The 20,038-nt window shown below is 38.8% G+C and overlaps 1 protein-coding gene across 1 annotated transcript in view; it reads right to left on the minus strand.

The window, feature by feature from the left end:
- Window positions 1–3,562: 3,562 nt before the first annotated feature.
- Window positions 3,563–20,038, minus strand: part of LOC307255338 (dynein axonemal heavy chain 8-like) — a gene marked incomplete at both ends in the record, with an annotated part of 51,110 nt that continues 34,634 nt past the window's right edge. The window contains 39 exons of the mRNA XM_080034019.1: window positions 3,563–3,850; window positions 4,013–4,134; window positions 4,417–4,606; window positions 4,821–4,973; window positions 5,066–5,222; window positions 5,369–5,529; window positions 5,632–5,733; window positions 5,813–5,929; window positions 6,285–6,440; window positions 6,586–6,738; window positions 6,848–6,921; window positions 7,030–7,232; window positions 7,324–7,439; window positions 8,428–8,549; window positions 8,638–8,828; window positions 11,906–12,158; window positions 12,282–12,387; window positions 12,607–12,789; window positions 12,875–13,030; window positions 13,123–13,278; window positions 13,380–13,551; window positions 13,670–13,797; window positions 13,897–14,034; window positions 14,247–14,462; window positions 15,630–15,797; window positions 15,878–16,054; window positions 16,308–16,411; window positions 16,502–16,620; window positions 16,740–16,966; window positions 17,151–17,315; window positions 17,537–17,690; window positions 17,990–18,120; window positions 18,206–18,328; window positions 18,427–18,619; window positions 18,712–18,875; window positions 18,965–19,074; window positions 19,160–19,373; window positions 19,466–19,588; window positions 19,684–19,818. Of these exons, the coding sequence (XP_079890145.1) occupies window positions 3,563–3,850; window positions 4,013–4,134; window positions 4,417–4,606; window positions 4,821–4,973; window positions 5,066–5,222; window positions 5,369–5,529; window positions 5,632–5,733; window positions 5,813–5,929; window positions 6,285–6,440; window positions 6,586–6,738; window positions 6,848–6,921; window positions 7,030–7,232; window positions 7,324–7,439; window positions 8,428–8,549; window positions 8,638–8,828; window positions 11,906–12,158; window positions 12,282–12,387; window positions 12,607–12,789; window positions 12,875–13,030; window positions 13,123–13,278; window positions 13,380–13,551; window positions 13,670–13,797; window positions 13,897–14,034; window positions 14,247–14,462; window positions 15,630–15,797; window positions 15,878–16,054; window positions 16,308–16,411; window positions 16,502–16,620; window positions 16,740–16,966; window positions 17,151–17,315; window positions 17,537–17,690; window positions 17,990–18,120; window positions 18,206–18,328; window positions 18,427–18,619; window positions 18,712–18,875; window positions 18,965–19,074; window positions 19,160–19,373; window positions 19,466–19,588; window positions 19,684–19,818 (6,120 nt within the window). The remainder of the gene's footprint in view (window positions 3,851–4,012; window positions 4,135–4,416; window positions 4,607–4,820; window positions 4,974–5,065; window positions 5,223–5,368; window positions 5,530–5,631; window positions 5,734–5,812; window positions 5,930–6,284; window positions 6,441–6,585; window positions 6,739–6,847; window positions 6,922–7,029; window positions 7,233–7,323; window positions 7,440–8,427; window positions 8,550–8,637; window positions 8,829–11,905; window positions 12,159–12,281; window positions 12,388–12,606; window positions 12,790–12,874; window positions 13,031–13,122; window positions 13,279–13,379; window positions 13,552–13,669; window positions 13,798–13,896; window positions 14,035–14,246; window positions 14,463–15,629; window positions 15,798–15,877; window positions 16,055–16,307; window positions 16,412–16,501; window positions 16,621–16,739; window positions 16,967–17,150; window positions 17,316–17,536; window positions 17,691–17,989; window positions 18,121–18,205; window positions 18,329–18,426; window positions 18,620–18,711; window positions 18,876–18,964; window positions 19,075–19,159; window positions 19,374–19,465; window positions 19,589–19,683; window positions 19,819–20,038) is intronic.

The raw sequence follows: 20,038 nt of genomic DNA on the forward strand, positions 1-20,038 counted from the left end.
CAATTCTAAAGTCTGAACACACAGCGGCAGCAGTGATGCTTTACTGTGCCCGATCTTAACGCTGATTGGACAATACTCATGACGTCTACCAAAGATGTTTTATTGCCAAGATAACGATATTCCCTTGTCTCACACTACGGTAACTCGCCCACACAGTCCAGTCTGGGAAGCGCTGGCTGACTTCTCTGGCAGCTGCCGCTACCCCCCCCCCCCCCCTCCCAAAAACTCTTCGGATCTATACGATTCACGTGGGTCATATATTTTGATTCTAAACGGCGATTTTCGCCGAAAAGCGACGAGTTTGCAGGTATGATATATATAAAAATAAAAATAAAATAAGAAACGTATAAAATGCCCCAACGCTTACCATGTTAAATGTACTAGCCTACTACTGCTGAAGTCCGAGATGATTAGCCACCAGATGGAGAATCTTGCCTTGTGTTTACATACATACATACGTCAGAAGATTAATACTAATCTTTGAGCCTTGGACATTTTTTCAAAGACAGGAGATTTAGTGAACTCATGGCAACATAATTATGAGAAGATTTAATATTAGGGTTTACCAAATAATACTAATGTATAATATATATAATATTATTAACTCTGCCCCATACAAATAATTGCCCAGGATAGGACATAATGCAAATTATAAAGACATTTATCTCACAACCTTGCTAACACAAGATGCACTTTAGTCCCGCAGGCACTATGCTACATTTATTGAAAACCCTCCCTTGCCACACTTTTGTCAGAAAGAGTTAATGTAGCAACACTCAGAATTTGCTAGAGAGACACACAGACCTAGTAATTAATTGGTAACACTTTACAATAAGGGTACATTAATTAATGGTTAGTTAATGCTTAATAAGGGTTAACTAACCATTAGTTAACTGTTAACTAATGTGTGTAGTAAGCATTTACTAATGGTGTTCATGTTAACTAAGGTATTAAATAATACATTATTTAATGTTTATAAATATCCTATATTAACCTTAGTTCCCACTTTACAATAAGGGTTACAAATAACATTAAGAAATGGTTAATTATGCTTAAGTGATTCTCAATCAGCACTAGTATGCCTTTATTAAGTGTTATTTCATGAGAAATGGTTCCCACTTTACAATAAGGGTCACAAAGTCCATTAATAAATGGTTAATTACACTTAAGTAATGCCTATTAAGGTTAATTATACTTCGGTAATGCCTATTCAGCACTGATGTGCATTTATTAAGTGTCACTTAATGGATAAATTGTTCCCACTTTACAACAAGGGTCACAAAGAGCATTAGTAAATGGTTAATTATGCTTAAGTAATGTTACAAAATGACATTTGTTAACAGTTAATAAATGCTTATTATTATATTATATTGAACTTTTGGTTCATGCTTAATTAATGTATTAACTAAGGTTAATATAGGATATTTATAAACATTAAATAATGTATTAATTAATACCTTAGTTAACATGAACACCATTAGTAAATGCTTACTACACACATTAGTTAACAGTTAACTAATGGTTAGTTAACCCTTATTAAGCATTAACTAACCATCAATTCATGTACCCTTATTATAAAGTGTTACCAATTAGGTATACACATTAAGTGATTTTGCTCTGCCAAGCGTGACCGTCGCTGGGGAACAGGTTCTAGTTAACAGTCTGACTAGCGGGACATGGTCCATGGTGGAAATAATAAGGGAAAAGAGCGGAATTAATTGGGTTTGATTAAGAACACTTTTCAAAGGGACACCTAGCCTGGCATTCCCAGACCTGCCACTAGGCGAAGACAAATTAAATTTGCTGCGCCTGTTAGTCTGGAGTCTGGACACTCTCCGTTGAAGCTTTTTCAAAAAGACCAGAAATCCGGGCTCACGTTTCAATTGGTTCTATCTAATATGGGCGTGCCAGAGCCCTTTGTATGGTACACTGGGGAGGACGTAACTGGAGATCACTCAGAGGGTGGGGGGATTTGATGGCTGGCGCCAGTTGCTCGTCTTCTTCCCAGTGTTCACTTTGAGAAAAAGGACATGTCACTCAAATAGCACTCCCTCCTTTGCCCTGCACACATGTGCGTAGCACGCACTGGTACACATGTTAATGGCTTACATTTGCATTAAATGCATCAAGTTAGATTAACTCTGTAACTTATCTTAACCATAAGAAGCCAATCCAAGTCTAACTAACCCGCCCCAGCAGCAACTTTTAGAAACATTTTAACTTGTGCAAAGTTGGTTTTCAATATTGATTGACAATCAACTTTGCAAATGTTTACTGTTGGTTTCTTCTCAAAAGTGTAAGCAGTACACATTTTTTTTTTCTTTAAGCTATTGTAAGCACTAACACGAGACAAATAGGCTACTGTATGTCAAATCAGACTGTTGTAGATGTTAAGTAATTTCTCCATTCTGTTACATGTTTTGAACTAAAAAAATAAAAATAAGGCCATACATAATCATTTCCACGTCCCCTGGAAATAAATGGTACTTTCCTCCCTCGTCAAAGGAAAACACAGGCTGTGGTCAAATGGAATTCGGTATATTACAATTGATAAGAATAGGGACATGTATAAAAAAACGGCATCTGTATGTTCCAAACATGTTTGTACTAACATTGTTGCCAAGATAAGCTGAACACATTGCTTTTTCCAGAAATCAGCCACAACAAGCAAGAGATACATTGGTCTGTGTATAATAGAACGCCTGTCTAAATAAGAGCTTAATCTTTTTCTTCTTATCTTATTTACCAAGAAAAACGTATAAACAACTAAGAAAAAACGGTTAAAAATGCTGGCAAAAACCAGCATTAAATAAGACACAAAATAACATGGAGCCCCAAATCAATCACCAAATTGCCTTAAACAGGATTTGCATTATCTTTGCTACACAACCATTAATAAAACACATACAAATACACTCTGTAGTCACCCATAGTTTCTCTTGTGTTCACGCTCACACACACGCACACACCTCTCAGTTGTGTGCTGGAACATAAGGTGCAAAATATGACAATAGTGGAGGAAACAGGTGAGTGTGTAGTTTCGGCTCTGATCTGCTATAATCACTACATTCACCTCAGGTGTGTCGGCCAGAACACCATGCACCTTCTAAAAACTGTGAAAACAGCAATAGCCAAAAGCACATTATTAACTTGAGGTGACGGTAATCTGCAGTGACAATCCGCAAATCGCGGCAGTTAATCAGCGCGAGCATACATCAATGCAAACGGCCGTTAAACAACGGTTGGCAAACTCTGTGAATTTATTTATAAAAGGTTATTCACATAAACTAAGTAGGCACATTAACACGATAAAATAAAAACACTGCGGCTACTTGCACGCTCCGATAACTCGGAGAGGAACAAAAAAGTCAACTTTACTGCAGACTGAGGTGACCGCCCCTCAATGACAAATACTGGATCTGATTGGCCAAATGACTGTCAAAGCTCATATGATAGGAGTTACCATCCGTCAATCATAGTTAGTTACTCCACTTTCTTAATAAATCCATGCTCCATTTATTTTAGACAATATTACACATTAAGAAAGACATGCATCTATCCTTTATTTGATGTCACAGAGAAGGGCCACCCCACGCATGATCCAGTGGTCTGGTGACTGGAGAGTTTGCAACACCACAGCTGTGATGTAATTCTGGTCCGTGCGTCTTGGTTTCTTGTAGACTGGGCAGACATACATCTTTGGATCCGGAGGGGCAGTGGAGTTAATAGCATACATGTGAATGACAGGCAAGAGTGCGAATAGCACTTTGGGAGAGGACTCGACAAGATAGATGTTCTTCCTGTCCCAGGAGGCGCCTTCCAGGTACAGGCCATAAACATACACTCCCTCCTGTTGAAGAAAGGCGATCAGTGACAGATTATTGCATGTTTCACGGAAATAAATAATTTGTTCACTATCAGAATGAGAAGACAATATTGTCATACTCAGTGAAATGTCCCACTAATGTTGTTAGTTGGTTCACTATTAGTATTTCCATGCTTATTGACTTACTATAGGCGAGGTAGTGATCTCCTCCCTCGCCTGCTTCAGCACTTTGTTGGTCAGGGTGACTGTGTCCAGAGCCCAACCTTTGTTTGCCCTTGTTACTTCTTGTCTCATAGCCGTTAGGAACCCTGCAAACATTCACCAGGAAATACATTATTTGCATAAGTCTGATATCAATTCAAAGCCAGCTACTGGTGACATTTGCTAGATTCAGAAAATGTTAGCTCATTTTACCATCGACAAACTCAACATGTCTTTATCAATCTGGATTATGCTGTTGATTCATTTATTCTACTTTAAGCTCAAAACTATATCGATTTAAACATTATTACAAACACTTTAATGTCTATTGTTTTTATTGTTATAGATAAGTTTTATAATAACTTGTTATTGAAAAACCTGTTACTCACCCTGTGGGTTGAAGAATCCTGTCATCCAAAAGGTTTTGGGTCTTCCCTCAAACACCCAGCTACTGAACTGTTTGCTTCTCTCCAGAAGTTCTGTAAACCAAAAGCCCAGGGTGGAAGAATCCCAGGAGATTTTCCTCCACAGACTTGGCACACGGGCATCGAAAATATTATCCAGGGCATCACGGAGGTTCTAGAAGTCAAGTACAGATCAGGAGTTTTGGCAGCATTTTAAACCATAATGAAAATATTGTTTAAGAAGATGTATTAATTAGAAAGAAAATGTTACAATTGTGTTTAAAAGTAAGTTAAAAAGCACTGAAGTTAGCATTTTAGGAAAAAACAGTACAGCTAACAGTAAGTGCAAGTGTATTAGAGTAAGTATGGGAATTAATCTGTAATCTGACCTCGCTCATAATGATAGTACCATCAATGGCCAACTTCAGGTCAGTCAGACTAATGCGCACCACACTGATGATCCTTTGCATTCGGTCCACCTCCTGTTTTAGGAAGATGTTCATTGGGTTGAAAGCTCCCATCTTCAACAGCCTGGCTTTGACCTAACCAATTAAAGTTGAAGTTAAGATATTAGTTGGTGCCAGAATGAGAAATAACTTAAAAACTTAAACCCCTTATGATAACACAAACTGACCTCATGTGGCACATAATTAGGGGGCAGTTTCTCCAACATGTCCGCTGCCATGTTGTAAACAATAGACTCCCGAGTCTCTCCTGTTCCCCCTCCGCCTTCTTTGGGCTGGATATTAGTGATTGTGGTAAGCACTTCAGCAGATGTATTCGTCTGATACCTAGAAAACATAGAACAGAAGCATAAATGCTATGATATAAATAATATTACACATTATAGTTTAAGTCACAATTCATTATTCAGTATAATGCTATACATAATAAAAACACTATCTATATGGCTAATTGTTTAAGGATGATTCCTCACGTGATATCAGCATTAGGATGCAGCCCCAATGCTTGGGGGGAATCCGCAGTGGGTAAATTCTGAATGTTTTCCATGTACTCCTCCACTGTCTTGCAGAGTGGAATTTTGTAGCCCGTGTAGAAGCAAAATGCTGGGTCAAACATCTTTTTACTGAACCACACCTGCAATAATAGAGCAATTATCATATTGTATTGTAAAGAAAATGAATAAATGTATTAATCAAGGAGATGTAACCAATGATTGAGAAGAAATAGGATTATTACGCGTGCAAAACACTTGAGTAGGCGTTTATCATAGTCATCTGTCACCCTTCCTCCGTATTGCACCTCAGCTAACATGTATCGTACAGTGACCCATGACACATCCTGTGAGGGAAAAGAACAAAATATTAAGTCATATGACAAGAAAACCTTTAAAGTTAGACCACTCTTGCAGAACCCTCACCTTCTTGGGGCCGCAATCATCCAAGTGTTTCTCAACAAATTCAACACTTGCAGTGAAATCAGCAGAGTTGAACTCATACGGTATGTTCCAACCTAATGGTCCAAATTTGCGTCTTTCCTAAAAACAAACAAACATAAACAATACATACTAAAGAAATAGCAAGGTAATGCATCGGCTCGCAATTTCGTAAAGGAAACCTCAGAAAGTCTTTACATATAGTATTGTTATTTTTACTTCCTTTTTGGGAATGCACAATGCTGAGTTATATATTCAGAAGACATTTCTAGTAGACGACTATTTACATTACATCCTGAATGGCAAAATTGCAATGGAATGACAACATAGTAATTCATTATTTTTCCCAAATAACAACATTAATAACAAGTAGGGCTAAATAAGAGGTAAATACAGTATTTCTATAGGGTCAAATAAAGCTCTGTTACATTTTCAATGACCTTGGAATGGACAGTACCTGCACAGCAGTGTGAAGAAAGGCCACACTGTACAACAAAGGCTTCCATGTGGGAAGGTTGCTGACTTCCAATTGATTCTGTGAAATTCCTGTAAAAGTTCGTTTTAAGCCAGCGCGTATTCCCTGGGGTGGATCATTGGTAAACTTGATAGAAGACTACAGGTAAAAAGGTGAGAAAAATGTGCTCTTAGTTTGTACAAGAACTCCATATAACACTATTTTTAAAGGTTAGGTCAGGAAATAAATATACACAAATAAATAAATGTATAACACCTTACATAAAACCTTAGTAAAATATCACCTGTAGAAGTGTAATGGAGAAATAATCGTGCGGTTCTGTAGTGATCCACACCCTGAAAGTATCATGCATGGTCTCTGCAGTTGTGATAGTTTCTAGCAACTCTTCCATAAAATCGAGGCCAAGATGGCAATTTTGCAGAAGGACCCATCCTCCCTACAAAATATGCAGAGGCCAACATTTAAGTGAAATAGTCTGTTTTTTGCCTTTGAATGCACTCATCCATAGAATGTACTACTTCATTCATTTAGATTACAATACACACCTGTGACATTGATGTCGCTACAAGCTTTCGTGCATGCACCTCTTGCCCTTGCCCCATGGATATGGCTCTGCATTCTATAAGACACATTTGGGATCATAACATGCAGCACATGTCAATTACTTCAGAGTTAAAATTAAAAGATTATAAAAGTTATGAGTTTAAAATAGGGCAGTACAGCTAACCCAGTGTAAGTTTCTTAGCAAGTGCTTCAATTTGCTCAGTGGGATCTGAGCCCATCGAGAGGAAGCAAATTAGAGGTGTGCGAGGATCACTCTCCTCCCATGTGCAGTGAAGGTTCAAGATGACCGGCTCAGCAAATCTCATGCCCAAGGATTCTCCTACATACTTTGTGGCCTGAGCCAATGTACGGTCAGGGCACCAAGACCTGTGAAAAAAATAGCAAGTAAGAATATTGTATTATATACCATATTGTGTAACTGAACACATAAGCAACATAACTGTAGGCAGGATATAACCTTATTAGCAGAAGTCTTAGGAAGACATCAAGGGCATTGTATCCATCTGGAATGACCCCTTCCTCTGGGGCATCAAGATTTACCCACGCTTTCCAGTATTTCCCATTTTGAGACACCTAACAAATGTCAATAGCAACAACTGATAAGAACACTTTAAAAGGTACATACAGACTGCACGCAATGGTTGTCGCACGTAACGCTACTGACGCTCTACTTGATCATATATGGGTCATATTTGGAGAATTGCGTCCATCGTGTGTAACGCTTCTATAGCGCATCGATTTCCTCCAGCTACTGTATTTTATTTCCCCTAATCAACATTTCCCCTAATCACAGCGCCGTGCCAAACGCATTTATTGCTCCGCTTGATGCCCAAACGCGTGTAGATGCGCATGTACATTGACTTTGTATGTAATACTGCAGCATCGCGAGCAGTGTGTACATTCCTTAATGGAGGATTCAGGGGTTGTTTACACTGCAACTAGTCAACATAAACGCAACATATTTGTACGCTTTGGGCCACTCCTTTACATGACACAAGCGTGGGGGGGCTGAAAACGTAAACTCTTAAAATCCAGAGTGATTCCAGATTGGAATATTTTGAATATGCAACTCCAGCGTCACCATGTAAACTAGGGCTGTTCCCTGTGTAAACGATGACATCATGGCTCCACTTCGCACATGCATATTACATTTGCAGTGAAATAGCCACACGCAAGTTAGAACACAACATAAACTGAGTAGCAGATTACCACGCTGTGTTTGTGTTGTTATCTTGCTCCTCCCACAAAGTTCAGATTTGCTGCATGGTGTCTCTTCTGCACCGTTACTGTGATCAGCAGTGACCATAGATGGAGATGGATTGTTTACATGCGGCAAATTGCACCGGAAGGGCTATGTACTAAAAAGTGTCAGCGCCAACAACTGGCCTGGCAAGCATACTAGGACGACTGAAGTCCCTTTTGCAGATCCGTGTGCATGTGGAGCGTATTCAAAACACTGTTGTCTAAACGCAGAAGTTTTTAAAAACGTTTTCCGGTTTTAGTGATACCGTTGTCGTGTAAATGTATCCTCAGGTGTATGATCCATGGAACTTTATCTCACCTGGGTTATGAGGTTAGAGAATTGTTGCAATTTGCCGAGTTCCACCAAGTTTAGCCATACCATATCCAAGATCCAACTGAAAGGCTTTGAGGGGCAGGTCTTCAAGTCAAGAGCTGCACCACCTATTTGTATTCCAAATCAGTTATATTGTTTTAGGATGCTGTAACAAAAAGGGGCATTAACTTTAACTCACAGTGATCATTATCTTACCTTTAATAAGAATCTGAAATTTGTTATGCTCTATTTTGTTATTCTGCAGGTCAATCTTGAGGGCCAGCAAGAGTGTGAAGATGAACTTGTGGTTTTCATATAGGCCTCTTACTGTGTATCTGAACACCTCATAGGTCAGATATTCAATGATGTTTGCAATGCGCTTCTGAGTTTTAGAGGACTTCTCAGACCTACAAAATCATATTCATGAAAGTAACAATAGCACAAAGATGAGAGAGTACAACAAGGTGATACAATGACTCAGGTGAAGAGTGCTAAGAAACAAACTGGCATTTCTGTGACTAAGACGATTATTTTCTACAGCGATACATTTACCATTACCATCTTTTATGTTTAATTTAAGTTATTTTAAGAGAAATGTGTTGGTAGTTAGAAAAGAGCAAAAGCCATTACAGCCCTATGCTTCATCATGAAAACGAACACCTAGGCTGTGTTCGGAAAGCCATACTAACGTCCTACTCATACTAATTTTGACTTCAATTTGAGTATGTGACGGTTGGGTATGCGAGTTTGGGTATGCGAGAAATTCCTGGATGAATACTAACTTCCCGGGAAGATTTTGGGTATGGATCGATTGGATACTTTTCCTACTCAACCCCCCCACAATGCACTGGGTCAATTCTACCCGCACTGAGTGGACAGCTGAGTGCTGTCTGATGAGCCGGACAGAAAGCCTCGGAGGGATCCTCTGCCTCAAAACAAACGTGTGAAAAAATAAATGAATAATCAATTAGAGCTTACCTAAAAATAAGTGTGCCATGTTACTGTTTATTGTATTTAGGCTATTAGCGATATTATTATATCTACTTTCTAGGGATTGGCACGAGTAGTGTTTTCGCTACTCGAGTGATCGCTTGCATTCCTCGAGGATCAATCGATTCCTCGTTAAACTTTTTTCTATTTTTAGAATGCAGCGCACCTGTCTGCAGAATAACGGTGCAGCGCAATAATGCCAAGACCCAGCGCTTAATGCTTATTGTAAAACAGTCACAGTTACCATATGATTGTAAGGATTTATTTTCCACAAGTTTAAAACACATTTTCCTAACTGAAAGTAATTAAATAGGCGGGCCACAATTTAAACCGATCGAGTCTGAGGTGGGGAGAAAAAAAAGAGAAAAAAAAGCATGGGTTGTAGTTGGCTAACAATCAAAAAAGACACCATTTAAAATAAGAAGGGCAGCAAATACAATAAAATGATTGTCCTATAATTTAAATACATAGATAAATAACTCACCAAAGCAGTAGAACTAGTAGTTGTATACCGCGTAATGCTCACCCGTGTCTGTGACTATAAATACTTTTAGCCTACCGCGACTAATTCCTCGTTAACGGAATGTTACACCGGTCGGCTTTTGAATCTCAATCCCATATTCCATAATAAAGGCTTCTTAACTGTCGTTGGCTCGGAGTGAATGTGCCCGAAGTCAGCCTGGCTTCTTTAATGCCTCATTTCCACCGAGTAGAGCGGGTCGGATCGGAGCGGTTCGGTCCGGGTAGTTTGGCTTTTCACTTGCCAAAAGTTGGGTAGGGTACGGTTTAAGCGCACCTAACCGCTCTGAGCCGCTCCAAATCTCAGTACTCCTCCGTAGGGGTACTGGCCGCCTGAAAGGGTGCCGAAACGGCAGAGCCGTCATTTGATTGGTCGGAAGAATCATTTCCGCCATGTGTAGTCATCTCGGCAAGAGTGAAGATAGTCTTGTGTTTTGGCGAAAATGTGAGCACAGCTCTGTTTATTGTGTGGTGTTTTTCCTCGTCAATAAATTAATCAGTTGGTTACACTGTGTCCCATAGTCACGTAGCTGCCGCAGCCAGTACTGTTCGCTCACTGTCTCTGTGAGTTGCGCCGAGCCGTCTCTGTGTGTTTACGCCATAGATAGTAGTAAATACACGCTCACAACAACACGGGGAATAAATAAAGAAGCGGCTGGTTTGAATCATTTCCGCCGTTTGTAGTCACCTCGGCTAGAGTGAAGAGAGTTTTGGCGACAATGTGAGCGCGGCACTGTTTATTGTGTGGTGTTTTTCCTCGTCATTAAATGAACCAGTTGGCTACACTGTGTCCCACTGCTACGATGTCACGTAGCTGCCGCAGCCAGCGCTGTTCGCTCATCGTCTCTTATCAGTTGCATCGAGCCGTCTCTGTGCTCACAACACAGGGGGGAATGAATAAAGAAGCGGCTGGTTTGACCAAGCAAAAACAAGAGACCGCTGGCTTGACCACAGTTGTTCCACAGCCCGATAGTTTGACCCACAATCTGGCGGCGGCTATCGCAGTCCAGCCTAAACCCCGCCCTACCAATAAGGGTAGGGTCGGCGGTGGAAACAACACCGAGATTCTTAAAAGTGAGCTGTCCCGCTCTGAGCCGCTCCGCTCCGACCCGCTCTACTCGGTGGAAACGAGGCATAAAGGGCCGGCGGTGGAAACACCACCAGATTTAGCGTAACCCGGCTCCGACCCGGCCCGCTCTGCGGAAACAAGGCATTAGATACCTTGAAAACAGTTTCTAGTAAAAACCCAAAGTACAATATTTAGTTTTACAATATAAGTTTTCCAGCACCGCATTCAGCTCCGCGGTGATGTGGAGACCACACACTGGCTGCGCTGCACGGAGGTGGCAGTTATTTGCGGTTGCTGTTTGACACAACGCTCAGTTTATTTCACTTGGATCAAAATATTTAATTTTGTTAAACTATATTTTATCCGTTTTGTGTCGTTTTTTTACACGTGTATAACATTTTAAAATAGGGCCAGCCTACAGGCTACAGACACTTAAAACAAATTAAATAAAAAAAAATCGATTTTCCTCATCCACCAATCGAGTTCATTTGAAACGAGGAGTACTCGAGTACTCGATTACTCACGCCCATCCCTACTACTTTCAGTTTCATTACTGAGTCGTCACGAAACGTGATTAGTGTTCTTAAAGATAGACCTACTTAGATTATAAAACAAGAGGTCTAACGCACAGATGATGAACACAGGATTGTATATAACCTGTGGAGGGCGGTTATACGCTAAACAGCGTCTACACGGCCTGAATCTTATAAGAAGAAGAAATTCTTTACTGCTTGAGTATACTTCAACTGAAAACGTTTCGACGCACCTCGCATACACAATCGATCTTTGACAGTATGTAGTATATAGATGGCGAGTATGTAGGATTTAGGAAGCTAGTATGGCTTTCCGAACACAGCCCTACATTTTTCATACATACTTCTTCAAACAGTTATGGTGAAGCCATACCTTAGCAGTGACAGGTCAAAGACTTTAAGGAATTGACCCAGGGAGGTCTGGTACATGACATTGACCATGCTCATCTCTGTGATGAGGAAGTAAAGAGTGCTGCCTCGGGAGGCAACCGGACGATACTCTGCTTGAGCTATATTGATTTTCAACTCTGCATCTGCTGCAACACTAAGCTTGAGACTAACTTCAGCAGCAGTTTGCTTAGTTGTAATCAGAATGCCAATCATGGAGTCATCATCAACCAAGGAACCTTTCATAACACATAAGGAGAGATTTTTTCATTTTGAGAAATATATAAATTCATTAGCTTTGCTTCTTTGAAAAAACAAAAAAACAAAGAAAAAATAGCATCAACCTACACCAGTAACTGTACCTTTTGTACTGCTGAGTTTGTACAGCAAGTTGTCTTCCAGCTCCTGCATTTTTCTCTTATTGGCAGTAACATCCTCAATAAGTTTCAATCTTTCTGCCTCTAGTTCCTGATAAAATAATAGAAATAACTATTATAACTTGTTAGCCATGTGACACCTGAGGCATGATCAATAATACATGCAACAGGATTCAGAAAGCCTGACATAACTGACTCAGTTGGAGGCTGTGCTGCGATGCTCATTACACACTGTGTTACTAGGTCATTGGATTGTTGGGCTGTTATCACCATTTAATGTTATCCTTTTAACCAAAAAACTAACACTTACATATTTTTCTCTAAGGATGACACGACCAAGTAGCTGGTTTTCCAGGCCCTTCATGTTTACAGTGAAATCAATTATGGATGTCTTGGCACTGACTTCTGGGGAGTATGCTGGGTTAGGCAGTTTGGTGGTTATATAGAGCTGGAAACCATCCATCACAATTACCTCTTTGTCTCCCACTTTAACCTACAAAAGACAAATTCAAGGATTCAAGATGAAATGTTTTTTACAGTTATATTGTTGATTTCAAGATGGTATTGCAGTTGAATACCTTGAAACTGGTTCCAGATTTAATAAAGTTTTTCTCAAGGACATTGTCAAGGGCAGGGTCCAGCTCTTCAGCTACATCTTCAATAAGCAGAGGGCGTCCCATGGAGAGACAGTCTTCCATATGAGAGCGAAAGAACTTGTGGTTGAGTGATGTCACCTGAAAGAGACACAGATTATTTCTATACCATGTGTTACCAAAACAACAAATTGGGTGAAAATGGCAGAAATACACAGCATTTGACCATTTACTTGGAATGAATTATCCTTTTCTTTTCGCTTAATCCAAGACTTCCCCTGAGTCTGGGGATCGACGAGAAGGGGATATCTTGTTGCTTTTGTGACAATGATGCCATTCTGAACAGACAAGTCATCTCCTGGAAGACCTTGAAGGTTCCACTCACTAATCTAAAGTGTAAAGATGGGCATAAATTAGGTTTTTTACATGAGTAACTTCTTATGCAGCTAGAAATTAGGTTGAATTAAAATGAAGTTTGTGTTGTTCTTACAGTGGGAGGGTCCACTAGGGCAATAATGAGGTTAAGGTTTTCTGTAAAAGGGATTTTGTGGCTCCTGAGCTCTTTCTCCCAGATCTCCTTTAACAACATTTCACGGAAACTCTGGTTAAATGGCCCACAGTAAGACAGGAAGCCAGTGAGCTGGAGCACGTCACCCACAAGTCTGCCGAGAAGAACAGAAGAAAAAAGCAAATCCCCCATGAAACACTGAAGATTATGTTATTAAGAATAAAGTGTCCCTTAGAATATACATTTTTAAAAACTAAATTATTCTTACTTACCTGTTGATCTGTGATTTAAATTCTTTGCTTTGCTCTATCCAACGAATTTTCTCTCCACTAAGTCCATCAATAAGTGCAGATGCAGCCTCCATTTTATTCTTACACATCAATGCATCATCCAACAAGTCCTAAGAACAAGATATTTATTTGATTCACAATTTCAATTTCTAACATAATATAAAGTATATTGTTTGTGTTGTACAATGTTTTATAAGTTTAACCCAAACCTGCTTCTCTTTCATAGCAGCATCACATTTGGCCTTGACTTTGTCAAACTCTGCTTGCTTTTCATCAAGCAGAGCCTCTGCTGTGTTTAGCTCAGCATTAGCCACTTTAAACCGGACTGCCTGAATTGCCAGGTTAGCCTATACACAGACAAAGAACTTTGAATTTCAATTAGCGAAAAAGGGTAGAGCAGTTGGAATTAAAATGAAGGCAGTATTTCTTTTTTTTTAGCGTCATTATATGTCTACAATTAATTTCTAAAATGAACGTGAACCACCTAAAACATGCAGTTTTAAGTAGAAAGTTGTAAACCCCAAATAATATTAACTGCTTTGACAAAGATTAACTTTACCTTGAGTGGCAGCACTTCTTTGTTGATGCCAAAAAATGTGCCCATAGCCCGGGTCCATTGAAGCAAACCAGCTACATTACCACACACTTTCTTGGCATTTTCATATGTGTAATCATCCATTTCAAAGTACGGCTGCAGCAGTTCTACAGTTTCCTCATTAATTTTGTCTTTTTGGAACTGTTGCAGGTTGTTCAAAAAACCAGAAGCACTAATAAGCTGAAGAGTAGACAAGAATAAAAATTACAAAAGGGAGCCTTTAGTAACCTCACAATGTTGATCATTTTTGGTGAATGATTATTTATGCTATACATAAGCTGGAACTTACTGTACAGACATACAACAATCATATCTCTCAATATTGTTTTTCAGAAAGCCCTTCAAATGTGCTGAGTGCGAGTTATTGGTGAATAGGGCCCGACCGATATGGATTTTTGAGTGCCGATGCCGATTATTTTCAGAGAAAAATTATGATAACGATTAAATCGGCCGATTCTTTTTTTTTTTTAAATCCCCAAAACATATATTGAAAAAATTAACATTTTTGAACCCTTAAATATATATAAATACTTGTTACTATCGATAGGTGTACAGGAACTTTTCATTTTATTTTAAACTGTTTTTAATTATATTTGTGTACCTTGCTTTTAAACAGTATATGTTATTGAATTTCTTTGAATGTAAGGCGACCTTGAGAGCCTTTGAAAGGCGCCTCGAAATAAAATGTATTATTATTATTATTATTATTTATTTATCTAAAAAAAAAGTGTTACAAATATGTCTAAAGTTACATGATGCATTTTTAAACTCAGACATTAAGCATTTTATGTAACTGCACCAACCCTCTGGAACTCCCTCCCTCCAAACATCAGCATCTCAGACTAGATAAACTCATTCAAAAGTCAACTCAAAACTCACCTCTATAAGAAAGCATAATTACACCTGACTCCATTCCAAACCTTATCTTTAATTTGTCTGTATTTTGTTTTTTATAAGTATGATTTTTTATATGTATGATGTTAAGTGTCTTAACGTACTATATAATTTACATCAATTAATATTAACAGTTAAAAGATGACCAATGACTCTGCTATTGGTGTCAGGGGGAACTGTCAAGTGGGAAACACACCTGCTGCTGCTGTTAATAGACTATAACTTTAATGCTATGCATGTAGGCTACTTCCGGGGCAGCAATGCATCTCACTCAACATGATTGCTTGAATAAAAAAAATAAATAAAAAATAATTAAAAAATAATCTGCAAAAAATAGCAGATTTTTCAGAGATGTGCTATAATCGGCCGATTAAATCGGCCGGCCGATATATCAGTAGGGCCCTATTGGTGAAGAATGACAACCATGAAAAAACTAATAACATAATGTTTAACCTTCAGTGCATCTCCCCATGATGGCTTAATGCATTGCCTTTCTGGATCAATAGTGACAGTTTCCAACTTTTTTTGGAATAAAAGTAGGCCGCAGTCCATAATCCTCATTATCAGATGTGGAGGCTTGGCCAATTTTCTCACAGTGGCAATGTCAGCAGGCTTGATGGTCTGAAAAATATTTTTAGGAATATCATGTAGTACACAAAATGAGTGTAAATAAACAGACAAAAAAGTATTTAAAATCTTACATTAAGTGCACTTTTAGCCTCTTCCAAAGCTGGCCTAGCAGCCTCAAGTTTCTCCTCTGCATAAGCTTTCTCTTTCTCAATTCCTTCCACAATTTTCAGGGCTTTATCCTTAACAATCTGCACCTCATTCTTCACGATAGTAGCAGCTTCAGCACTGACTGTAACTTCTGCCACCACCTATGTGAATAAAACAAGAAATGTGTCAGGTAATAAATTAATCATATACTCACTGTTGACATTTCATCCAGTTTTTGAAAAAACTGTAGAAGATATATTTTTTCCCTTAATCACAATATTTGACACTTGATACAACCATTTATGCTGTTTTTTTCACTTTGTAAATTCTTATGTTAGACATAACTATCCATCTATTATCTTAACATGATCATGGGAAGGGTCGCAGGAGGCCGGAGTCTATATTATTTTTCACCTTGTCAGCTTTGATTGATGCAATGGCTAGCTCTTTCTCCTTGATTTCAAGATCTTTGGATAGTTGAGCCACAGACTTACTAGCCTCCATCAGTTTGGACAACCCTGGAAATCAGTAACAACTTTAAAAATCGTTTCCCTGCAGTTTTCAAAATATTTGTGTCACGTCATAGCCTTGCTTCTGATCTTCCTTACCAATATTCATGCGTTCTGCTAGTGTGTTGATAAAGTTGTACTTTTCACTGTACAGAGTTTTGTAACTATTTATAAAAGAGAGGTAGGATTTAGGGGTGACATGAGTTCTTCTCCGAAACCTGAAAAATAAAAATCACATGCAATATAAAGTTTATGTCTCAGGACAAAAACTTGAGCGTATCCAGAGATAAGTACGGTACAATGGAAGAGTGTAAACCTATATGTATGATCTGTATACCTTTCAAAGTAGCTGTCACAGGTAATGGATACTTTTTCATGATATGTACCCATGGTGGACACCACAGCAGCCTTCACATCAGTAGAGCAAACCATTGGAAACTCTGATAAGAAATAGTTGGACACAGCCACCAGAGCCTCATTGGGCCAAGAGGTGAACCAGTCCATGGTGCAGCCAGAAATTAAACCCGGAAACTTTAGGGATCTGGAACGAAACTTCTGCCCTACCTGTTGAGGCAAGTAGATACAATATAGTTCAAATGGGATTGTTCCCTTGGGCTGTGGTAGTTTAGTAAGTTCATGACATAAATGAAACAGAATAAATATAGGAGATTGCAGTTATAATTAAGTAAGTATATTGGTACTTTTGGGTTATTGCAATTGGGTGAGAAATATACAAATTTCTACCTACCGGTGAGAAGCAAAGAACTACATGCAGATTCTTTTTGGACCGGGATATGAAGTAGTCATAAAGATTGTCAAAAGTTGGTGGAATACGAGGCAACTCTCTTTTCATCACAGGGATCAAGTTCTGGGTGATCTCTGTAATTTCATCTTTAGCAAAAAGGTTGGCGACCTGAACACAGATAATTCACAGTGATTTAATTAGTACCAAATTAAGCTCTGCATTGTCCTTATGAAGATCTGACCTCTTTATTTCTGCGATATATGATATAATTAAGTGTTTGAATGAGAATAAATACAAAACTAAATTTTCTGAATGCAGACTCAGTTGGTTTGTGTGACCACGGATTGGGACTTCAATGAAAATAAATGTTTTACTGTTGTAGTCCTTACCTCTCCAGAAGAAAGAACGTTGTTGAGGAACTCAAGGAAGGCTTCATCTTTTATTTCATTATCGGTAAAGATGAAGGTGATGCCTTTTCCATCAGCCCCAGCTGTTCTGTACAGCAGTTTTAGGTCATCCATGAAATTACTTACGTTGTATGTTCTGATGAAAACGAACATAGTAGTGTAAGAAACAAACCCTAAGTATATCTTATATATCCCTTTTTCCTTAAAAGTGTGAATGTAAAATATCAAGATTTCAAGGAATACTCTCTCTCTCTCCGTTGTCAACATTGAAGTCAGAATGAGAATTAGGTACAAGCATGTTTTCTAGTGTAATTAAAATAACAAGTATATTTTTAAGTTTCCACTTGTTGATTATAATAACAAGATACTTAATTATTTACCACCATAGAAGCAAGTTGCCTCAAATAGACTGCCATTTTATATTTTTGATCATACCTTGTCAATGTGATCTGAAAGATGCTGTATCCAGCTATGTATGAGCCCAGACGAGTCAGGCTCTGTTTTCCTGATCCTCCCACTCCCACAAGCAGGGCATTACCATTATCGGTTCGAATGATTCGTGAGATCTAAGGGAAGGCAAGTCTCAAATGAATAAGAATGATCTGTAGTTTACTCAACTCTACAGGTTACATACTGGTTCAATTGTCTGACCTTTACAAGGTGAGTCATGGCATCTGTGAAGAATACCAGGTCTAGGCTGGAGCCTCTAGTGACCTCATTGTGCTGGCCCTGATACATCATCAGCTTGTCTGATAAGAACTCAAGACTTGGCACCTGTAATAACGTTACTTTGCTTAGATTATGTTTAATTTAAAAATATATATATTTAGAGTTAAAAATCATACAAAAGTCTTCTAATTATAAGTTCATACCATTTCATAAATTTTAGGGGCATCAAAACAGGCATCCTCATCTTCTTCTCCAGTGGGCTCAGGAGCCTCTCGTAGGAAGTCCACAAAGTATGGCTCAGAATGAAGTTCTGAGACAAGGTTGGTGTCAACATGTTCTTGTATGACACGTGTTATAGCCTTCTCAAACCACTCTTTGTCCTCAGAGCAAATAAACCTATAGCAAATACATGTTTCAGTTAGACTTTTTGCCATAATTTTGTAGCTAAAAGTACATTAACTAAAACATATTGTTTGTAAGCGAAGTACCTGTCAGCAATCACCCTCGTACATTCACTCTTGAAAAGAGCCAGGAGAGTAGGGACATTTTCACACTCCTCTGCCTTAATGTTTAACATTCCTTGCCAGATCCTGGACAAGTCTCTCAAATTGAAGATGTAGTGGAACTTGCACGGTGTAGGAAGCATCTTTGTCTTCAGTGTGAAATAATCAAATCAGGTCATGTATTCAATAATATATCAATCCCTATAACATATTTAACATCATCTTCAACAGTGATTACCTTTGTCCACTGCCATAAGATCCTCCCAGCACACACAAGACACTTCACCATTTTTGAAATCTCAGGGGTGAATTTTCTGCATTCATGGAAATACCCACAGCCGATTACACCTGCAGAAAAAGAGCATGAAAAACAATTCAAGTGTTTCATAAAACATCAAAATCAAGTAGACATTCTCATTTAAGAGACAGCTACCGAAGATCTTATCGATGGAGGTGTTGGATGGCAGAGTGCAGTTGAAGACTGTAAACTGTCTCTTCAGTCTTTGTGGGATGTCGTTTCTCCCACCACCAGGGTGAATCATGGCAGCCATCATCTGTACGTCCACGATAGTGGTGAAGTCTCCTGGTTTGTCCAGATTGTACATGCCAGTCATTTCCATCATCTGGCGTACTATCTCATTGGTGATCTGGTTGGAAAGTAATTTATAGTAGTTCAGACAAATGTGGATATATATATATTTAAATGTATTTAATTGTATTAAACCTGCTTTGTAAACACCTGATCACCCCATTCATTGACAATAGGCATGTTGATATCATCAATGAAGACTGTCATTCTGCGTCCGCCTGGGGGTCCATAGGTGCTGCCAATCCTTTTCTCAATGTAGCTTTCCACTATTCTCTGCGATGAAAAAAAAATACAAAAAAATACAAATGAGATGTATTCAATTCAGAACTGTACAAATCCATGCATACAGAACACAATAAATATTCTACCTGAAACATCATGGGTTCTGTCGCAGATGAGAAGTTCAGGGACTTGGACAGGTCTGTCTCTGGATCGTATTTTTTTGTGTGGCTTTTTATCATCACTGTCTTAGCTGTCCCTTGTTCACCAATAAGCAGTACAGCCTATACAAACACAATATAAATCTTTCAAAGACATACCCTAAAGCAAAAAAGTAATTACATTTACAATAAAACTAGGGCTGTCAAAATTAACGAGTTAACGCAGGGTGATTAATTTCTGGAATTAACGCTTTATTTTTTTTAACGCAATTAACACGTGCAGAATTATTCGCCCCGTGCATCCCACCCGCTCTGCACTACAGTCACTCTAACGTTATGGCTG

Source organism: Ammodytes marinus, assembly GCF_949987685.1.
Source record: "Ammodytes marinus genome assembly, chromosome: 9".
Taxonomy (NCBI): domain Eukaryota; kingdom Metazoa; phylum Chordata; class Actinopteri; order Uranoscopiformes; family Ammodytidae; genus Ammodytes; species Ammodytes marinus.